At 64.7% G+C, this 17639-nt stretch overlaps 1 protein-coding gene across 2 annotated transcripts; it reads left to right on the plus strand.

The window, feature by feature from the left end:
- Positions 1-1034: 1034 nt before the first annotated feature.
- REM1 (RRAD and GEM like GTPase 1) lies at positions 1035-10944 on the plus strand. Of its 2 annotated transcripts, XM_075900878.2 has the most exons (5): positions 1035-1553; positions 2220-2738; positions 3455-3537; positions 8643-8847; positions 9897-10944. In XM_075900878.2, the coding sequence occupies exons 2-5, from the start codon at positions 2399-2401 to the stop codon at positions 10172-10174; spliced, it is 906 nt and encodes a 301-aa protein (XP_075756993.2). In that variant the 5' UTR covers positions 1035-1553; positions 2220-2398; the 3' UTR covers positions 10175-10944. The 2 variants fall into 2 exon arrangements, with proteins under 2 accessions (XP_075756993.2, XP_089625888.1); XM_089769762.1 differs by lacking the exon at positions 1035-1553 and having other exon boundaries at positions 1645-2738.
- Positions 10945-17639: the final 6695 nt, after the last annotated feature.

The raw sequence follows: 17639 nt of genomic DNA on the forward strand, positions 1-17639 counted from the left end.
CGACCCACCATCATGTGACTGGAGTGTGGGCTCCAGCGTGGGGCTGAGGTTGGGAGCTTTGGGGTGCAGGAAGGGGCTCCAGCTTTGAGGGGGAGTCAGAGCTAGGGCAGCAGGGGCTTAGCTTGTGCAGGTCCCAGCCAGAGGTGCAGCGGCGCGGCTAAGGCAGCTTCCTGCCTGTCCTGGCCCTGCAGACCATGCTGCCCCCAGAAGTCCCCAGCAGCAGGTTCCCAGCCAGGGGGAGTGTGGGGCTAGTGCTCAGGGCAGGGGCAGTACATGGAGCCCTGTGTGCTCCCCCCACTTAGGAACTGGGCCTGCCGTTGGCCACTGCTGGGGTGCAGCGCAGTCTGTGGGGCCAGGCCAGGCAGGGAGCTGCCTTAGCTCCCCCCCCCCCCCCGGCTCACCTGATCCCCCTGCAGCAGCGACACTCAGTGCTGGGGTGTGAGCCGTTGTTTGAAAACCCCTGGCTTAGATCAAAGATGAATATCTGGTAAAACGGTGGAGGAGAGGGTGGTCAAATGATTAATAGAAAACTCAGAGTCAAGTGCTGGGGAAAGGGGTTTCCCTGCTGACTAAGGGACACGGCGGAGGCCTGGTTAGCAGCCCTGCTCTGAAGGAAAGTCCCCCCTCCTATACGTGGGCAGTCTCACCCAGGGAAGTGGGGAGTGCGTCTGAGCGGGGATGGGGCAGGGCAGTGCGCGGATCCCTAGGAGCCGGGCCTAAAGCAGAACCCTGGGGCTTGGTGCTGCTCCGTTTTCCTCATGCCTGGAGAGAGAATCCCCAACGCCCGGGAAGAACCAGACCCACAGTAGGAAGTGGCTGCCCACCCCAAGCACAGCCACTGCGGGGCCCTGACACAGCTTTGTCCCTGGGTTCCACCGCGGGCTCACGGGCAAGGCCACGCAGCCCCGAGGTCCGGGTGCCAGGAACAGGTGGGGCCTGGCACCCGGCAGCCCTCCAAGGATCTTTATCCTCTCTGGCCACCTCTTCTGCTGCTCACTTCTTGCCCCCTCGGGCTGCAGGGGGCACCTCGGGAGATACCCGGCTCTAGAGCTGGATGGAGGGCCAGGCTGTGTGACAGGGTGGGGGGTGGAGGTGAGCTCCCACCCTCCCATGGGGTGGCGTGTCTGGGATGATGCCCTGGGGTGGTTTGTCCATGTGGTGCCCACTGCCAGGTGCCAGTGATCCCAGGTGGGGCAGGCACGCAGATCCAGCGGGGGAGAGGGCAGACCCTTGGGCATTGAACTCAGCCGGGGCAGACCGTTCAGGGGCTGGCGAAGCTCATCCCCCGGGGCTGAGGGGTGGGGCTCCGGGTCACTGAGCTGAGAGCTGATCCCAGACCCCCTGCTCCCCGGACGCGGGGCTGCACCCTGCGAGCCATGGGGCGGGGCGCTGTGCCGGGCGGGAGTTGGATTCCCGGGGGCTGGGCACCAGCGCCCCGCCCTGACCGGCCGGGCTAGGGAGGGTCCCGGGGCCGGCCGCAGGGGCCTCCGCCTCTCCGCGTGTAAAGCCCCGCGCTCGGGGCTGCGCCTGGCTCCGCGGGGCGCCCGGACACGGTGAGCGGGGCCAGGCCGAGTGCCGCGAAGAAACTTTCCGCAGCGGGGGCGGGGGCGGGAGCGCAGCGGCTGGGGGAGCCCGCCGGGGAGGAGCGGGGCGCCGGCTGGGTTCTGCCCCGTCCGCCAGTGGATCCGGAGCGGGACCCGGGCCGGCAGCCGCCAGACTCCTCGGGGGAGCCACGAACGCGTCGAGGGGCGCTGGGACTGTCGGGGTCTCCCCTTCGGCAGCCCGGCCCCGCCCCGTCCAATGGCCCCGCCCTCCACCTTGGGGGGTTTGTGCGGGCCGGGGGCTCTCGGGGTCCTGCTGCCCCTCGGGCGTGGGGCAGCGCTTCCTGCCTGCCTTCCCCGGGGGAGGGTCTCATGGCCCAAGGATGAGCTGGCCCCCCTGGGCGCCCCCTGACCGCAGGGGAGCAGGAATGTTTCCAGCCCCTCTTCTCCCTTTTTCCTTTTCCCCCGCCTGACGAGGGCCCCTCCTGCCTGCACACACTGTCCCAGTGCCAGCTGAGGGAAAGGGCGGGGGGGGGGGGGGTAGCAGAGCCCCCCCCCCCCCGCCTCCCGCCCTTGGCTCCCGTCTCTTTCCCAGTCTCCGTTGTGTGGCGGGGGCGGCCGGGGAGCGCGCTAGGAGCCGGGGTGATTTACGTTTGTTTCCTCTGGGCCTGCCTCCAGTGGGGAGACGACTGAGAAACCCGCCTGGCGCGAAGGGGAACGTAGCCCAGGGCTGGGGGCTCCGGAGATTCCCAGCCAGAGCCGGACGCGGAAAAGCAGACGGGGCCTCCGGCTCCCGGGCCCAGCGCTTCCCTCCAGACGCTCCCAGGCCCTCGCTCGGCCTTTCCCTCTTGCAGACCATGACTCTGAACACGCAGCCAGGGGGCAAGAGCCCTGTGCGGAGACGGGCCAGCACCCCGGTCCCGCTCTGCCACCAGGCCCGGCCAGGGTCGCGGGGGCCCAAGCCAACCCCCATTGAGTCCAACCCCCCTCCGCTTGGCTACACCGCGGCCTTGGGCCCTGGCGCCAAAGCGCCTGTCGGGCCGTGCAGCAGCTGCTCCTCCAACTCCGCCGACTCTGACAGCTCCTGGGAGTCGTCCTACCGGGTGGTGCTGCTGGGGGACCCCGGCGTAGGCAAGACCAGCTTGGTGAACCTCTTCGCCGGGCTCCAGGACAGGGACCTGCCGGAACAGCGCAGAGGTAGGGAAAGCAGCGGGGGCGTCGTTCCTGGGCACTGCGGGGCCGAGGCTGAGCGGTGGGCAGCGGGCACGGCCTGCAGACGCCCTGTGGAAACCCAACCAAAGGGGCCCAGCAGAGAGGCCGCCCAGACTGCTTGGGGGCCGGGCAGAGCTGTTTCTTAGCAGTGAGTGCACCGCCCTGGGGAGCTGCGCCCAGGTAGCTCAGTGGCTGGGCAGGGGGGAGTTAGCAGGACCCAGTGGTTCCCACAAGTCAGCTGAGAACCACCCCTTAGCAGTGGATTTCAGTGGCCGTGAGATGGAAACGTCGGGGGACGTGGTACTGACGTGCCCGGGTCCAGCTGCTCGCTGGCGCCTCGGTGCCTTTTAGCCTCCACACCAGTCGAAAAACAGCCTGCCAGAGTGGAGCGGGCCAGCCCTGAACCAGGGAAGTGCCATGAGAAACCCCAGTGCCCTCCCCCTCCTTCCGAGTGCCCGAGGCAGGAGAGCAGCCAGGCTCCTGCCAGGGCAGCTGGGCCTTGCCTCTTCCCCACCCCTTTCCCTGGAGGCGGCTGGTTTGTGGCTTTAATGCCTTGTGTTTGCCCTGCCCTGCGTTTAATCCCACCGGGGGGGCAGCCGGCAGACTCTGCCCCGGTGGGGCTCAGCCCCCCTGGGCCCGGGCTGGCAGCCCCTCCGGGCATGTGGCGTCTGGCTGACCAGGGGACGTCTGGCTTGTTTCAGAGGTGGTGTATGAACGCACCCTGTCGGTGGACGGGGAGGAGACCACGCTGCTGGTGATGGACCCCTGGGAAACGGAGAAGCGGGTAGGGGGGCGTGCGTGGGGCATGGGGACCCACGGACTTGGGGAGGGGGAGGCACCTGGCTGTTGTGGGCGTGCTCCGGAGGGCATCAGAAACGCCCGTAGGTGGCCGGAGATGGGAGGCTGCTAGAAAGGGGGGAAGAGGGGGACTTCCCCTCTGAAGAGCTGCCTGGCTCCCTGCACTGGGGCCCGATTCGCTCCCGTTCCCTCTGGCGGAGGCAGCGCAGCCGGAGCGGAGGGCTGTGCGGGCGGAAGCGCGGCCGTGAGAGCCAGGCCGTGAAAGCTCTCCGGAGAAGGGAGGAGATGAGGCCGCTCTGCGGGGCTGTGTGCGCAGCTGGGGCCGGCTTTGCGTGTTTCCCGCCTGCGCCGGTGGTGGGGAACGTGCAGGAGCCGATGGAGGAAAGGCTGGGCCAGGACGTGCGGCGATTCCAGGGCGCGTTGCAGCCGTTGTGGTGCCCGGCAGCATCTCTGCCCGGCCGCCCCTGCTCCTGGGCGACTGGAAGAGACACCGCTCTTCCCTCCCCAGCCTGGGCTTCGCTCTCCATGCCCAGCCGGGCATCGTGCTGGAGGCGACAAGAGGGCGCTGAGCGCTGCCTGCCGCTGGGACCCGCCTGCCCTTCACCCACCCATCTTCCACAAGTCCGTCTGGGCTCCTGTGCCTTGTGGCCAAGGACTCCGAGGATTCACTGAGCTCATGGCCACGCCACCCGCCTGGCGTGGTCCAAGCCAGGCACGGCCCTCCCCTCTTCCCCCGCCCGCTCTGCCCAGAGCACTGCCCACAGATGCCCCTTGGCATCCTGCCCTTCCAAGCCAGGAGGGTCTGGGGGAGTGGCTGGCCCAGGGCAGGGAGACAGAGCAAGTAACCTGTGGCCTGGAGCGTGAGGCAGTGCTTTCCCCCCCCCCCCCCCCCCCCCCGAGTGAGCTGTTGGAAGTGGCGTCTAAGAGGAAGAATGAGAGAGCCTGGCCGAGGTGGGGGAGGGGAAGAGCCAGGGGTTCGGGGGACCCCCCTTGCCGGGCCCGTCTGGGCCTGCTGGCCGAGGCTACGGCCCGGCTTTCCTGAGCGCTTTGGCGCTGTACGCGGGTGATGGAGCAATGCGTGTTCTTTCAGCACTGTGGTGATAGGGGACAAACAAAGGGTTAATCCCTGATCAGTGGGTCCTGGCCCCAGAGCTGTGGGGGGGAGGGGTTGGGCCGCCCCTTTTTGCTCCCGGTTCATATGGGCTTGGCCTCTTGCTAAGCGCAACGGCAAACTCGCCCCGAGGTGCAAGGTCTTGGGATCCAGACCCAGCCAGCACTTGCCCTGGCCCACCTGAGCCCTGCACCAGCCCTGCTTTGGCTGGTGGCTGGTCTGCAGAGGGGAACCACCCGGGAGGCTTGGACCAGGGGCTGGTTGGCCCCAGAGCCCTGCGGTGGCTGGAGCTGAGGGTTTGCAAACCCGAGAAGAGTTGCCTCGTTTGGGGGTTTGCTCGGGGTCTCGCTCGGCTCGCGGCAGGGCTGCGGCACCGGCAGCTTGTCCCCACGGGCGGGCGATGTGTGAGCACTGGCTGGAAGAGCTGCAGTGCCCCGTGAGAAACACCTGGGTCCTCCGCATTGGCTCTTCACGGGTATAACTGGCTCTGCGGCCCTGAGGCTGTTAGTCTCGGCAAGATTGGATCCCGCTCGGAAACCTTTATTAGTAGCAGGTTTAAAACTAATACAAGAAAGTTCTTCTTCACACAGCACATAGTCAACCTGTGGAACTCCTTGCCAGAGGAGGCTGTGATGGCTAGGACTGTAACCGAGTTTAAAGAGAAGCTAGATAAATTCATGGAGGTTAGGACCATAAAAGGCTATTAGCCAGGGGATAGAAATGGTATAAGAACATAAGAACGGCCATACTGGGTCAGACCAAAGGTCCATCTAGCCCAGTAGCCTGTCTGCCAACAGTGGCCAGCACCAGGTACCCCAGAGAGGGTGGACCGAAGACAATGATCAAGCGATTTGTCTCCTGCCATCCTTCTCCAGCCTCTGACAAACAGAGGCCAAAGACACCATTTTATCCCCTGGCTAATAGCCTTTTATGGACCTAACCTCCATGAAATTATCTAGCTTCTCTTTAAACTCTATTATAGTTCTAGTCTCTGTTTGTCAGAGGCTGGAGAAGGATGGCAGGAGACAAATCGCTTGATCATTGTCTTCGGGCCACCCTCTCTGGGGCACCTGGTGCTGGCTACTGTCGGCAGACAGGCTACTGGGCTAGATGGACCTTTGGTCTGACCCAGTCCGGCCGTTCTTAGGTTCTTATGTTCTCCTGGCCCAGGATCTCTGCTCTCTAGGTACATCTACCCTGCACTGTTATTTCGGAATAAGCTATTCTGGAATAGTTACGTCTGCACTGCAGGGAAGCCTCCAAATGAGTCCGAGGCAGGCTCCCTAACTTGGAGGGGCTATCTTGATTCAGAGCCCCAGGATGAATAACATAGAATGGCCCCAGTGCAGGCTATTTCGAAATAGCAGCTGTGAAGCATCCACACACGCCTTATTTCGAAATAGCTATTTTGGAATGGGCGTTATTCTTCCTAGAATGATGTTTACAGAAGTTGGAATAAGCTGACTGGTATTTCGAAATTATTTCAAATAACGGATTTGCTGCGCAGATGCTTGCATAGTTACTTTGGAATAACACCCCCTGAGGTTTGCTCCCTTGGGTGTGAAGATGGCTGCTGTTCCCAGCACTAGGAATAGCAAGCCGGTGTGGTGGAGGAGGTAGGACCACAGCTGCAATCAAACTGTGGGTGGCTTAGCCTGCCTGGTCTGTCCAGCCAGTCACGGGAATTGTGCGTGCCAATTAGGTGCACACTTGGCACAGTTGTGCATCTAACCTGTCCGAAAATCTGGTCTCAGCATTCTAAAGTCTTTATTTCCATTCTCCCGGAGTTGCATTTTTTTTCTACCCGCTGCCTTTCCCCTTGCGGGAGGAAACCCATCGTCAGATGAATTTGTCGAGGAAAAACATTTTGGCAGTGGTGGGTCCCCCGCCTGGAATCTGCTCCTTCCCCCACATCCTTCCCACTTTAACCCCCCCCCCCCCCCAACAGCTCCCAGGGGCTCTGGCCAGAATGCAGTGTTCCTAGCTCTCCTCAGTCCCTCTCAAAGCATGTCACGACCGCTGATGTGTTCATCCCCACAGCTAGGGTTGTTAAAACAGCTAACTGGTTACCTGTTTTAACTCGGGCCCTGCCACCCGGCCCACCGTTCCCTCTGCCGGCAGAGCTCACCGGCCAGGGCCGGTTAACCAGTAAGCCTAAAGGTAAGCCTCATGTTTACTGGCACGCTAACTGGGCAACCCCCCCGCCCCCAGCCTCCCGGTGCGCAGGTGGGACACTGAGTTGGCACGTGACTTGCCCAGGGTCGCACAGGAAGTCTGTGGCAGAGCAGGTGTCTGAAGCTACTGGCCCACCCTTCAGCCCTTTCCCTCCCAGGCTCCCCCCTCTTGCTAGCTCTTTGCAGTTGGAAAGCGGCGTCCGTCTCCTGAGCCCAGCCCCATAGCGCTCTGGCCACGGTTTGGGGCTGTACAAATGCCCTGCTGATGGTGTTCCCTACCCGGTGTCACAGCCAGTGGTATAGCTGTGAGCCCTTGCAAGCCCCCTCCTTCTCTGCAGTGGGAGGGTGGGTCCCTCAGCCCCTGGGGTGTCATGGGCAGCTGTCCCCGCCCGAGCGGAGGCCCCCCAAGCCAGACGCTTCGAATTGGCGCGTTATTGACTGAGCCCCGTGACTGCAGCGGGCGCGGGAGCTTAGGCTGCTGTTGGAGGGGGGCTGGCCAACGCTGAGCGGCGCAGACAGAGATGGGGCTGTGTCGCTGAGCCGGCCCCAGACTCCCTGCCCCACTCGCAGCCCCCCGGCCACAGAGGAGCAGGGGTGTGGGGGGCAGAGCGTCCCCGCTGGCTGGCACAGCCCCACCCCCGCAGGGAGCCGCGCAGACTGGTGTTCTCGCACCAGCCGGCATTGCTGCTGGGACCCGGGTTCTAATGCAGCCCCCTGGCTTGTGCCCTGCTCACCCGGGGCCTGGGGTCCTCCGGAGCCCGCGAGGCCACCTGGATGCTGGGGAGGGCTCTTACTGTCCGAGCTCCCAGCCCCTTTCCTGAGCGAAGGGCCGCGTGGACGCGCGTGTGGCGAGGAGGCCAAGGCCAGGGCATGTCCTGCCAACCTGCTGGCCCCCGAGAGACTCCATCGCGCCCCCGCCTGGGCCAGGAGCCTGCTGCTAGCTGGCCCCGCCCCTGGGAGCCTGGCGGGGGGGGGTGGGCCCGGTGCGGGCAGAGGGCGAGGGTGGGTCTCAGGGAAGTCCTGCCCTTCCCAGTGCAATTTGCCCCGTGGGGAGCAGAATTCCCGGAGCCTTGTCTCTGGCTGAATGGAGGGGGGGGGGGCAGCTGGGTTCTAGCAGGGCTGGCTGGTGCTAACGGGCTCTCCCCCCCATGCAGGGGGGCACCTGGGGTCCCCGCTGCGCATGGCCGGCTGCTGAAGCCGGTGCCATCGCAGCTACACGGCTCTTCAGCAACGCCAGCCCCACTCAGAGTGCAGTGGAGATGCATCCTAAATCAGGGAGGGAACCTAAGAGCTGGGGGCCAGATGAGGCCCCTGGCTTGCCTGGATCCGGCCCCCAAGGCTCAGGGTGCCCCCAGAATTGGGGAGCCTGCGCTGGCACTCCAGCCCCTCCCCCCCGCCATCTCCCCAGCAGGGCTGGAGGACGCACAATCTACTAGGCTGGGCCCCAGGCTCTGGTGTGTGCAGGGAGTGTGGGCCCAGTCGGGGCCACGTCGGTGAGGGCTTGGGGGGTTTTCTGCTTCTCACGTGTGAGCGGCCCCTGACTGATTTTTCCTGTGGCTCAGCAGCCCCCGGCCCAGAAAAGGTTCCCTGCCCCCGCCCGAAGTGCACCTGAGCATTCACAGCAGAGGCCGGAAGAGCCGGGTTTGCAAGGGAGGCTGCTAGCCGGGGGGTCAGACGGCGCGCGATAGAGTAGCCCCGACCTTGGCTTTGCCTGGCGCGGGGGGGTCTGAGCCTGGGCAGCGTGGCCACCGCGTTGTGGACTGTGGCCGTGCACCTCCGTAATGCCGCTTTCCCTGCTCGGGCCAGGAAGAGGAGAGCCAGCCCGGCGGTTCCTGCCTGCAGGTGGGGAACGCCTACGTCCTCGTCTACTCCGTCACCGACCGGGACAGTTTCGAGAGCGCCTCGGAGCTGAGAATCCAGCTGCGCCGGGTCCGGCAGGCCGAGAACATCCCCATCATCCTGGTGGGGAACAAGACGGACCTGGTGCGGTGCCGGGAGGTCTCGGTGGAAGGTGAGCGGGCGGGAGCCAGTTCCCAGCTAGCTGTCTGGAGGAGGGGGAGGCGCCAGTGTGAGATGGCTCTGGTACCCACTGGTCTGTCTGGTCCCCTGCCGGCCCATCCGTCTGTGTGTCTAGTCCCCTGTCAGCGCATCCGACTGTGTGTCTGGTCCCCTGCCGACGCATCCGACTGTGTGTCTGGTCCCCTGTCAGCCCATCCGTCTGTGCGTCTGGTCCCCTGCCGACGCGTCCGACTGTGCGTCTGGTCCCCTGCCGGCCCATCCGTCTGTGCGTCTGGTCCCCTGCCGGCCCATCCGTCTGTGCGTCTGGTCCCCTGCCGATCCATCCGACTGTGTGTCTGGTCCCCTGCCTGCCCATCTGTCTGTGTGTCTGGTCTCCTGACGACCCATCCGACTGTGTGTCTGGTCCCCTGCCGACGCATCCGACTGTGCGTCTGGTCCCCTGCCGACGCATCCGTCTGTGCGTCTGGTCCCCTGCCGACGCATCCGTCTGTGTGTCTGGTCCCCTGCCGGCCCATCCGACTGTGTGTCTGGTCCCCTGCCGGCCCATCCGTCTGTGTGTCTGGTCCCCTGCCGACGCATCCGACTGTGCGTCTGGTCCCCTGCCGACGCATCCGTCTGTGCGTCTGGTCCCCTGCCGACGCATCCGTCTGTGTGTCTGGTCCCCTGCCGGCCCATCCGTCTGTGTGTCTGGTCCCCTGCCGGCCCATCCGTCTGTGTGTCTGGTCCCCTGCCGGCCCATCCGACTGTGTGTCTGGTCCCCTGCCGGCCCATCCGTCTCTCTGTCTAATCCCCTGCCGGCCGGCTGTCCTACCACTACACCGCCCTGCCTGCTTCCTGCTAGCAACCCATCCCGTCCCCTCCATCTGTGCCCTTCCTAATCTCTGCCCGCCATCCAGCCTCTCCCTGCAGCCACTGGCTACGGCCCGGAGCGGGCCCTCCGCTGGCCCGACACTGCTCGCATCCCCAGTGCCGTGTGCTCAACACACTGCCTGGGAGCCTGTTTGGTCCTGGCGCCCGACCCCAGAACCCTTCTCTCCCCAGAGGGCCGGGCCTGCGCCGTGGTCTTCGACTGCAAGTTCATCGAGACGTCCGCCGCCCTGCAGCACAACGTGGCGGAGCTCTTCGAGGGCGTGGTGCGCCAGCTCCGCCTGCGCCGGGACGGCACGGAGGCCAGCGCCCGGCGCCAGGCCGCCTACAAGCGCCAGGAGAGCCTGGCCAAGCGGGCCCGGCACTTCCTGGACAGGCTGGCGGCCAGGAACAGCAAGAAGGTGGCTCTGAAAGTTCGCTCCAAGTCCTGCCACGACTTGTCCGTGCTGTGAGAGCTGCCGCTCGAGGCGGGGACCTTCCCCTGCGCAAGGGGACGTGGCCTCGTGGACCCCCCCTCCCCTCCGAGGCGTTGGGCCACATACACAGGGGGGTTGTGAACCTTCTTCCCGTCTTGGCCTGTGGACAGGGCCCTGCGGGGAAGCGCCAAGGCTCGTCTCAAGCAAGAAGCCAGGAGACGGAGCGACTGTCCTCCCCCGAGACGCAGGCCTAAGGGGACACCAGCAGCCAGGACATCCCATAGGGAGGGACCCTCACATTGACTCAATGCCCTGCTCCCAGTAGCGCCGCCTGCCGCTTGCCTGGGACCCTGTGAGAGGAGGCAGCAGGGAGACGCTAGGGCAGGTCTCCGGGGCGCCAGCTGGTGGCACGGAGGAGGCTGCTCCAGAGGGAGGCGGAGGCCTGGGGGGAAGGTGGGGGACTCGTGGTGCCTAGAGGTAACGCAAGGCTGCCTGCCTGCCCCAGGGCTGGGTTTACACAGGCTCGGGGAGCAAGGGCAGTCCGGCCAGCGGCGCCTGCTGGGGTCCACAAAGCCAGCACCCAGGCTGGAAGCTGCCTTCGAAGGCCGCTGGGAGGCAGGGGTGTCGCTGGCCCATGACCCCCTGCGGACGGGAAGCGAGCTGGGGAGCGGTGGGGGCAGGGCCGGGGGATGGGTGCAGCGGGGCTGTGTCACCTCTCTTTTGTACACTGGCTTTGGGGTGAGGTTTCCTGGGCCTGGCTGCGGTGCCGACCCACCGACTGGCGGAATAAACCCAATCTGGACAGACGCCCGTGAGCGCCTGGCTTGCAGCCCCGCTCCCTAAGCAACGCCCCCTCCACTCGAGCTGGGAGCCGGACCCGGGGCTCGGCTGCACCTGCCCAAACCAGCGCCCCGAGTCTGAAAGGGGGAGGGCCTGGGTTTCTGGTGGGGGGCTGCCAGGGGCCCTGCCTGATGGTTTTGATTTTCAGCGGGAGCCTGACGTGGCAGCCCCGGGGGGCGGTTCCAGCGAGGCGCCTGGCTCACGCGTGTTGTGCGCCGGGCGCCAGGGCATCCCACGGCCGCACCAGGAGGCTCAGAGATGGGTTCCCCGCTCTGCCGGCGCCGCTTCACGCTGCTGGCGCAGTTCAGCGTGAGCGGCCCCCTGCTGGACATGCCGGCGGTGGGGGCGGGGGAGGGCAGGCACTGCGTGACAGGGGAGAGCTCCCTGCCGCGGCTGTAGCCAGGCAGCCAGGGCACCCTGGCCCAGCTGGGGGCTGCATTTCTCTGACCATCACCCTTGCTGCTGAGTCTGCCCCTGCGCCAGTGCCCCCAGCACCCTGGGGAAGGAGTGGGAAGCTCGGGGGGGCAGCAGGCAGGGGCCAGCCCAGCCCGGCTTCCCCTCCAGTCGGGTGTCCAGCGCACATGGCGTGAGGCTCGGAAGCCGAGTTCCAGCCCTGCCTGGTGCAAAAGGGAATGTGGGGCCCGCTACACGGGTGAGCTGGGCTCTTTGATGCAGGGGCGAGGGAGGAGCAGAGCCGGGCCTGAGGCCAGCACTGACCTGGGCCCGGCCCGTCGAAGCAGGATTCTAGAACTGCCCCGACGAGACCAGCGCCGCTATCCCGGGTTTGTGCTGAACGCTGTGCGTGCGGCGAGGGAGCCGGGGAGCGGCAGGACCATGGGAAACCCCTGGGCACCCGCAGCGACGCTCGAGGCCACGGTGGCTCAGGGCCAGGGCTTGGGAGCCACAACGAGCCAGCTCTGCTTCCTAGCGGAGAGTGGACGGACACTGGGCCCGCAGGGTCTGGGGGAGGCCCCAGGGCAGAATGGGGGGGAGGGGAGTCTGTGGGAAGAGAGGGGTGTGGGACAGGGCTAGAACGGTGTATGGGGGATGATGTCTGACTGTCGGGATCCTGTGAGAGGAGGGGAGGTGCGGAGCGAGCATAGAACGGTGTATGGGGGACAGTGTCTGACTGTCGGGGGTCCCATGAGAAGCAGAGAGGTGCAGAGCGGGGATAGAACGGTGTATGGGGGACAGTGTCTGACTGTCGGGGGTCCCATGAGAAGCAGAGAGGTGCGGAGCGGGGATAGGACTGTGTATGGGGGATGATGTCTGACTGTCGGGATCCTGTGAGAGGAGGGGAGGTGCGGAGCGGGCATAGAACGGTGTATGGGGGACAGTGTCTGACTGTCGGGGGTCCCATGAGAAGCAGAGAGGTGCGGAGCGGGGATAGGACTGTGTATGGGGGATGATGTCTGACTGTCGGGATCCTGTGAGAGGAGGGGAGGTGCGGAGCGGGCATAGAACGGTGTATGGGGGACAGTGTCTGACTGTCGGGGGTCCTATGAGAAGCAGAGAGGTGCAGAGCGGGGATAGAACGGTGTATGGGGGACAGTGTCTGACTGTCGGGGGCCTATGAGAAGCAGAGAGGTGCGGAGCGGGCATAGAATGGCGTATGGAGGACAGTGTCTGACTGTCGGGGGTCCTATGAGAAGCAGAGAGGTGCGGAGCGGGCATAGAACGGTGTATGGGGGACAGTGTCTGACTGTCGGGGGTCCTATGAGAAGCAGAGAGGTGCAGAGCGGGGATAGAACGGTGTATGGGGGACAGTGTCTGACTGTCGGGGGTCCTATGAGAAGCAGAGAGGTGCGGAGCGGGGATAGAACGGTGTATGGGGGACAGTGTCTGACTGTCGGGGGTCCTATGAGAAGCAGAGAGGTGCGGAGCGGGGATAGAACGGTGTATGGGGGACAGTGTCTGACTGTCGGGGGGCCTATGAGAAGCAGAGAGGTGCGGAGCAGGCATAGAACGGTGTATGGAGGACAGTGTCAGACTGTCGGGGGTCCTATGAGAAGCAGAGAGGTGCGGAGCGGGCATAGAACGGCGTATGGGGGACAGTGTCTGACTGTCGGGGGTCCCATGAGAAGCAGAGAGGTGCGGAGCGGGGATAGAACGGTGTATGGGGGACAGTGTCTGACTGTCGGGGGGCCTATGAGAAGCAGAGAGGTGCGGAGCGGGCATAGAACGGCGTATGGGGGACAGTGTCTGACTGTCGGGGGTCCCATGAGAAGCAGAGAGGTGCGGCGCGGGCATAGAACGGCGTATGGAGGACAGTGTCAGACTGTCGGGGGGCCTATGAGAAGCAGAGAGGTGCGGAGCGGGCATAGAACGGCGTATGGGGGACAGTGTCTGACTGTCGGGGGTCCCATGAGAAGCAGAGAGGTGCGGAGCGGGGATAGAACGGTGTATGGGGGACAGTGTCTGACTGTCGGGGGGCCTATGAGAAGCAGAGAGGTGCGGAGCGGGCATAGAACGGCGTATGGGGGACAGTGTCTGACTGTCGGGGGTCCCATGAGAAGCAGAGAGGTGCGGAGCGGGCATAGAACGGCGTATGGGGGACAGTGTCAGACTGTCGGGGGGCCTATGAGAAGCAGAGAGGTGCGGAGCGGGCATAGAACGGTGTATGGGGGACAGTGTCTGACTGTCGGGGGCCTATGAGAAGCAGAGAGGTGCGGAGCGGGGATAGAACGGTGTATGGGGGACAGTGTCTGACTGTCGGGGGCCTATGAGAAGCAGAGAGGTGCGGAGCGGGGATAGAACGGTGTATGGGGGACAGTGTCTGACTGTCGGGGGCCTATGAGAAGCAGAGAGGTGCGGAGCGGGGATAGAACGGTGTATGGAGGACAGTGTCTGACTGTCGGGGGGCCTATGAGAAGCAGAGAGGTGCGGAGCGGGGATAGAACGGTGTATGGGGGACAGTGTCTGACTGTCGGGGGCCTATGAGAAGCAGAGAGGTGCGGAGCGGGGATAGAACGGTGTATGGGGGACAGTGTCTGACTGTCGGGGGGCCTATGAGAAGCAGAGAGGTGCGGAGCGGGGATAGAACGGTGTATGGGGGACAGTGTCTGACTGTCGGGGGCCCTATGAGAAGCAGAGAGGTGCGGAGCGGGGATAGAACGGTGTATGGGGGACAGTGTCTGACTGTCGGGGGTCCTATGAGAAGCAGAGAGGTGCAGAGGGGCATAGAACGGTGTATGGGGGACAGTGTCTGACTGTCGGGGGGCCTATGAGAAGCAGAGAGGTGCGGAGCGGGCATAGAACGGCGTATGGAGGACAGTGTCTGTCGGGTCCCGTAAAAGGGCTGCGCCCAGGAGGAGTGTCTGGGTGCCCAAGCTGGTGTGGGAAGCTGGACCCAGCAGTGACCAGCCCGCAGGTGACAATCCATCCACTCTCGTACCAATGCCCTGGACTCGGCAACGAAAGCGGAGCTCTGCCCAGAGAAGGATCACAGAACCAGGGGGATCCTGCTGGGTCTGGAGCTCTTGGCCAGGAGCCGAGTAGGCCCCTGTGATCGGGGAGCAAGAGCAGCTTGAGCCTGCGAGCAGCTCCTGGCATGAGAAACCACCCAGGGCTCCCTGCCCAGCACCCCGGGCAATGAAATTCCCAGTTGGACGCTGCTGCCGGGGCCAGGGGGCCCAGCACTGCTGTGCCACCGGGTGTCAGTGCCAACTGCCAGGGGAAGAGAGGGGCTGGTGGGCAGCTGGCCTGGCCAGCAAGTGGAGGGGGGTTACTAGGTGAGTTCACAGCCCGGAGGGCCCAGCTCCGAGGGGGGTCTTATGCGCCAGGCCCTGTATGTGCCCAGAGCTCCTCAAGCAGCTGCCTCAGCTGAGCAGTCCTGAAAGGCGGCTCACGGGGGAGGGGAAAGGGCTTGCCTAGGTCTGCCCCACACCGGGGGGCCCTTGAACCCTGCCTGAGCTGTGGCTGCCCGCATAGGCTTCCGGCCACCAGGTTGGCCATGTGAGCCGGCACGGAGCCCCATCAGCACACAACCCTTAGTACTGGGCCTGTGACCTAGCTCTGGAGAGCTCCCTTCCCCCAGCAGCCCTTCACCCCCCCATCTCCCCAAAGCCCCTCTCCGACGCTGCCTAGGGCCGCCCCACCGGCCTCCTGGCAACACAGCTTGGTCTGAGGCCTGCACTGCCCTGCAGGGCCTAAAGATCCCAGCTCTGGCTGCTCCTGGGCAATCCAGGAAGGACCCATCTGTGCCTCAGGCCCTGCTGTGGTCCTCCAGCTCACCCGCCTGCAGGGCTGCGGGGAGGGTTAACCCCTGGTAGACGTTAGGGCAGCGGACGGCGGCGCAGGCGAGCGGGGCTGGGAGAGGGTTCACGCCCGCGGGAGGCAAGCACAGCTGAGCTGTGGGTGAGGGGCACAGAAACCTGCCCTTGGAATCCCAGACACTAGTGCTGGACAGGCCCTCCAGAGTCAGAGTCCAGGCCCTCCTGGGTCATCCCTAGCAGGAGTCTAACCTGCTCTGAAATGCCACCCTGACCGGCCTGTTCCCTATTGTCCAACCTCACCCCCGGCTGTGTCTAGATTGGCAAGATTTGACGCAAATACTCATTAACACAGGAGTTTTTGTGGTAGAGTATTTGCGCAAGAGAGCGTCTACACTGGCATGTGCCTGTGCGCAAGAGCATCCTGCCAGTGCAGACGCTCTCCTGCGCATGAAAGCTCCGGTGGCCATTTTAACCACAGGGCTTTCTTGCGCAAGAAATTGATGTTGCCTGTCTGCACTGGCCTCTTGCGCAAGAAATTGACGTTGCCTGTCTACACTGGCCTCTTGCGCAAGAAATTGACGTTGCCTGTCTGCACTGGCCTCTTGGGCAAGAAATTGACGTTGCCTGTCTACACTGGCCTCTTGCGCAAGAAATTGACGTTGCCTGTCTACACTGGCCTCTTGCGCAAGAAATTGATGTTGCCTGTCTGCACTGGCCTCTTGCGCAAGAAATTGACGTTGCCTGTCTACACTGGCCTCTTGCGCAAGAAATTGACGTTGCCTGTCTGCACTGGCCTCTTGCGCAAGAAATTGACGTTGCCTGTCTACACTGGCCTCTTGCGCAAGAAATTGACGTTGCCTGTCTGCACTGGCCTCTTGCGCAAGAAATTGACGTTGCCTGTCTACACTGGCCTCTTGCGCAAGAAATTGACGTTGCCTGTCTACACTGGCCTCTTGCGCAAGAAATTGACGTTGCCTGTCTGCACTGGCCTCTTGCGCAAGAAATTGACGTTGCCTGTCTACACTGGCCTCTTGCGCAAGAAATTGACGTTGCCTGTCTACACTGGCCTCTTGCGCAAGAAATTGACGTTGCCTGTCTACACTGGCCTCTTGCGCAAGAAATTGACGTTGCCTGTCTACACTGGCCTCTTGCGCAAGAAATTGACGTTGCCTGTCTACACTGGCCTCTTGCGCAAGAAATTGACGTTGCCTGTCTGCACTGGCCTCTTGCGCAAGAACAGTTGCACAAAAGGGCTTATCCCTGGGCGGGAGCGTCAGAGTATTTGCGCAAGAAGCCCTGATTTCCTACATTAGAAGGTCCCTGTTCTCGCACAAGTACGGCCAGTGTAGACAGGTGGCAAGATTTTGCACAAGCTCTTGCCAATATAGAGGTAGCCAGGACTGAAGCCCATTGCTGCTTGTCCTGTCCTCAGAGGCCAAGGGGAACAACCCTCCCCCCCCCCCGCCTTGTGACACCCTTTTCGATCCTGGACAGCTGCTCTCCCGTCTCCTCCCAGTCTGCTCTTTTCCAGACCAAACAAGCCCCGGTCTTTCCGCCTCCCCGCATTGGGCTTGTTTTCCAGCCCTGCCCAGCGCTCCCCGGGGCCTGAGCCCGCAGCTGGCTTCCCGGGACCCCCAGGGGCCACATGAGCGCCCCTGGGAGAGCAGCCCCCTTGCCCGGAGGAAGCCGGGAAGGAGCCCGGGCCCCCCGCGGCTGGAAGAACCTCCGAGCGGCTCAGGGTGGCAGCTCGCGCCGAAGCCCCGGGCCCCGGGCCAGAGAGGAGCTGGCGACCCGCCCCCGGCCTGGGTCAGGTCGGGAGTTTCCACTCGCCTTGCGCTTGCGCGTCTGGCGCTGGCGGGGGCGGCTCGGCAGCTCAATCAGGCGGCTGGGGGCGGGGGGCAAACTAGAGACCACACGGGGCGGCTCTTGGCACCGGGGCCGTTCCGCCGGCGGGCTCAGAATCCGCCCGGGCCGCTGCGCCGGTCGCTCTCCAACCCCCAACTCCGCCGGCGCTGAGCGAGCCGGTCCCGGGCACGGCCCTGGGGCTGCCGGCTGCTCCCTGGGGTCCGGCAGCCTCCCGGCCCCAGCACAGGTGGCGGCGGCCCGTGGGCCGCTGGAAGGACGCTCGCAGCGCTGGATCCCCGTTGGCGGGGGAAGAGCGGGGCCAGGAGGGAGCTGGCACCGGACTCGCCAGGCCCCTTGGGCCCAGCGCTGGCGGGCCGGGCGGCACCGCGCCAAAGCGCCGGGGAAACGCGTCTCGGAGCTGCCGGCCCCGTTGTGGCTGTTGAAATCAGCGCCCGCCCCGCCGCCCCCTTCCCCGGCCCGGCCCGGCCCGAGTCCCGGCGCGCCCCGCTGGCCGCCGAGCGCAAAGAGCTGAGCGGCGCGGGGCGCGCATGGAAAGTTGGCAGGAGGCTGCGGGCGGCGAGTGGAAACGATGAGACCAAACC

Source organism: Pelodiscus sinensis, chromosome 17 (assembly GCF_052426305.1).
Source record: "Pelodiscus sinensis isolate ZL-2025 chromosome 17, ASM5242630v1, whole genome shotgun sequence".
Classification (NCBI taxonomy): Eukaryota; Metazoa; Chordata; order Testudines; family Trionychidae; genus Pelodiscus; species Pelodiscus sinensis.